This window comes from Colletotrichum godetiae, assembly GCF_030913485.1.
Source record: "Colletotrichum godetiae strain CBS 193.32 chromosome Unknown BDP55scaffold_7, whole genome shotgun sequence".
In the NCBI taxonomy this organism is placed as follows: domain Eukaryota; kingdom Fungi; phylum Ascomycota; class Sordariomycetes; order Glomerellales; family Glomerellaceae; genus Colletotrichum; species Colletotrichum godetiae.
Window position 1 is genome coordinate 168,550 of NW_026851255.1, and position 3,864 is coordinate 172,413.

General features: G+C 48.4%; 1 protein-coding gene across 1 annotated transcript; it reads right to left on the bottom strand.

The window, feature by feature from the left end:
* Positions 1-635: 635 nt before the first annotated feature.
* BDP55DRAFT_651347 (uncharacterized protein) lies at positions 636-3,360 on the bottom strand. Its single transcript, XM_060574046.1, has 2 exons — positions 944-3,360; positions 636-842 (listed from the first exon to the last, which is right to left on the bottom strand). Exon 1 carries the CDS (start codon positions 1,271-1,273, stop codon positions 986-988), a length of 288 nt encoding a protein of 95 aa, XP_060433417.1. The 5' UTR covers positions 1,274-3,360; the 3' UTR covers positions 636-842; positions 944-985.
* Positions 3,361-3,864: the final 504 nt, after the last annotated feature.

Consider the following 3,864-nt stretch of genomic DNA (forward strand, 5'->3'; position numbering starts at 1 on the left):
CTAAATAAATAAGAAGAGCTTAAATAAGAGACGGGTATAAAGAAAATAATAATCACTAAAATAGTTAAAATAGTAGCCGCTAAATTAGCCTATAAGAAGGGCTTAATAATTAGCTAGGCCTTCCTATAATACGGAATATCTATTCAGCCTGATAATAGCCAGGTCGATAAGATCTAAATTAAAGACGTACCCGCCAAGGCCATCGATTATACTAAGTAGGAGCTCTTTAATATAAAAGCCTACATTAAGTAGGAGACGCTATAAAAAGAAATTCTAGACTTTACTATTCTAAACGACGGGTTAAAATACATTTTTATAATAAAAGAAATCCGTAATAGCATTAATAAGTAGTTTATTAACCCAACAGTCTAACCGCTATATAAATAAGGGCCCGTTAGAGGCAGTAGGCCAGGGGACAATTAAGGGCTCGGTTACTTACATATAACTACTTCTAATTAATACTTTTACCCTTTTTACTAATTCGACAAAAAAAGCTCAAAACTAACGAGAAAACCAAAATAATTATTGAATTATATTAATTATAGGTCCGGCCTTAACGGCAAGCTCTCATTAATCAGATCGATCAAAATATTAACCTACGCTAAAAATAGGTGGCGGCCGCATTTAACCACTTTAGGCAGTATTACGATTCTGCTAGAGCGCTAGCAGGGCTGGCACGGGCTAGCGCAAGTTCGAGTTGCTCGAGTTTCTACGGTAGTGTCCCCTCACGCAAACCCGAAGGTGGCCCCCTTTGGCGTCTAGCCTTGCGCACTACTCGGGAGACATTATAGGACGTATCCGAATGATTCCCAACAGGCCTAGCGAAACCTGCCTAATCGACACTAAGGGAATAAGCAAGGAGAAGAGCAAGGGGTACAGACTACAGAGAGAGAAAAAAAGGTTTAAAAATGGAGAAGAAAAGCAACCAATTGGCGATACGTACCCATCACCATCCAGCATACCGACCGACGCTAACCATCGAAGATCAAGGCACGAAGAGGGCGTATCTGTAATAGCTGGATGAACAAGCATAGACAATGACGGCTGGTGAAACCATCCTGCCTCGTGTTGCCGGTTGTCGTTGTTGTTTTTCCTCAGCTCTCATCTTTTTTCTGTATAAGCAACAAAACAATGAAGGCAGCATGATTAGGATCATCCATGACCAGCTGTAAACCGGGGTCATGACTTGGTTGAGTATGCAAGTCCAGCCTCTCCGTACCGTACCGTAGGTTAGAGAAGGGAGCAGTCGCAGCAGACCTTGACGCTCACACATCGGATGTTTGGAGAGTGAGAGAGAGAGGAACGGCGTGGGCCCAGAACACCAGGAAGAAAAGGAAAAAAAAAAGACGACTAACAAGATTTGAGTTGTGAGTAATTAGGTACTGCGCCTTGCGGGTTTTGCGGAGTCAGCTTTCGCACAATAGCATTCGGATGAGGGAGGCGACAAACTCGAGTCGTGCAACGACAATCGCCGCTCCGCCGGTTCTTCCGGCATGCGGAGCTGGGCAGAAGTTGAGGAGATTTGCAACGTCGCGCGAACTCCAGTGACGTTCGAAGAGGGTCACGTTCGCGATTCAAGAAGGCCAATTTTCTTCTCTTAGTTAGGAAACTTTTTTTTTTTTTTTTTGCCTATCCTGGGACCTTTGCCTTTGATGGCAACATCGCCGTTAGCTGCAACTCCCCCGAGGGAGCCCCTATTTTTGTTCTAGTTGTCGATTATCTCCATCTTTCATCTCCATCGCTCGTCGCCCCTCCCCATCCATCCATCTCCGTTCGGTCGAGCTACACTAGACGTTGCGGTCGGCCGATATGCATCCACGTTTTCCCACGTTTTCCTCCTTTCCCTTTCTGAGGTAGTCCCTCAGCCCGCCCGCTCCGTGCCTACGGAGGACCACGGAGCTGTCCTTCACCAAATCTCCACCGTCTGAGCGTCTTTGGTCACGCTGTCTTTCCGTAGCTTCGCCATTGTGGCTTTCCGATAGGGGAACATGGTGCAAAATAGGCAAAATAGAAGAAGGAGGGGGGGCGTCGTATTAGTCGTGGCCATCAGATTCCGCGCGAGAGCGCGCGCGCTCCTACACGGTACCTACCTTACGCACAGGTGCAAAATAGGGGAAAAGAGAGGCTAGAGGGGGAACCACTTGGTGTCGTCTCACGATCTTCTGCCGCCGGCAAGACCCTGCCAAAGGACCATCCAGGTTGAAGGGTACAAATATACTTTTTCTTCTCTTTCCCATTAGGTATTTCCTTATTTTTCCCGTGATGGGCGTGGGTAAGGATTACGGCATATCCGGATGAATTATTCGGAGTATTTCGTCATAATCCTAGTAAATTAATTTGGTCACCATCTTTACCCGATTCATCGACGAAAATACCTACTCCTTTCTGTAACTTACTTACCCTGACCGCCTGTCTTCTCACCATCATCAGTGATCAACCACCCCGTGATGCTATCCGGGGCGGGAACCCACTCCGATGGGGGGTCCCTCCCCCCTTTCGGCGCTCGTGCCCCGTCGACCCGCGTTCTCGCCCGCCGTCGCCCGCAGTCGAACCCGCGTGGGGGAACTATGTACGCTGTACGGTTAACGTAAAAAAACCGTCCCTGCGAATCTTCGGTCTTGGCAAGGCAGGGCCTGAAGTACGGTCAAGCGTGGGGTTTAGGTAGGCGAAATTCGTGAATCCAGCCTCACTTTTGTGACTTTTGCGATTCATTTTCCCTCGGAGTTATTCAGGACGTGGGGAGTGACAGAGGGAAGGGGTCCAAGAGGGAGAAAGGAAAGATCACTGCCTGTTTAGGAGAGTTGGACATGGGGAGCAAGGGATCTAGGGTTGAAATGAGAGCATTTTACCTCATAGCTAAGCTTTTGGAATCTCGTAAGATGGCACGATGGGATAAGGCGCAGGTTGACATGGAGTGTTGTTGATCGGCCGGTAGTCCCAGGTGGGGGAAAAGAGAGGACAGGCTGACAGAGAGAGAGGGGAGACAACAAAGAAAAAGAGAGTTTGGATCTATCTTTGGACTAGAACCATGGATAACGTATATCGTGACTCTGTGAGTGGTAAGTAAGTTTGGTGCTTACTCGGTTCGACTGTCTGGTTCGCCCGTTTCGTTTTTGATATTGGCTCTGGCTCCCTTGGTTCTCACTGGTTTCCAGGCCTCAGAAGGGCCGAGCAAATACCTACTTCCCTTTTGCAGAAGTATCTAGACTATACAGGTGAAGATCACGGAAGTTGCGAGCTGAAAATGTGAAATGTTGGTTGATTCCCGCAGGGAGGGGGCGTGTATAGAGACGATACGAACGGACTTTACGGAGCACGGAGGTGGAAGAAGGGAAGTCCAGAGAGAATAGAGACACGGAGGAGGAGGAGGAGGAGGAGGAGGAGGAGGAGGAGGAGGAGGAGGAGGAGGAGGAGGAGGAGGAGGAAGATCCATCGAACGATCCATGGAAACCTAGGCATCTCAGGTGGCACGGAGATGTTCAAAAAGGGAACAGACATTGTGCTGTGTCAAGGGCGAAGAGCGGGAGAAAACAGGCAAAAGTGATGATGAAGCACGGAGAGAAACAACGGGCACGGTAGTCCGGTAGGGCATAAACGGCGCGGGAAAGCAAGGACAGAAGACGAACGAGAAAGGTCGAGGCGTCTCTGTCACAATTCGTCAAGAATGTAGTTTACAACTTGGAACCCAAGATCCAGAAAGACCGATATAGTTCAACTGTCGAATGCCCGTTGATGGGACGACCGAAAAGGACCGAGTTACGAGAGAGAGAAAAACAAGGGCCGCGCGCGCTGCGTGTTGAACAAGTTCGTCAACGAACGCAAAGTCATTGCTTTGATGCTGTCAAGAACGGGCTGATATTGGGA

Coding starts and splice junctions, on each gene's coding strand:
- BDP55DRAFT_651347 (XM_060574046.1), bottom strand. CDS start 1,273: ATGTGTGAGCGTCAAGGTCTGCTGCGACTGCTCCCTTCTCTAACCTAC.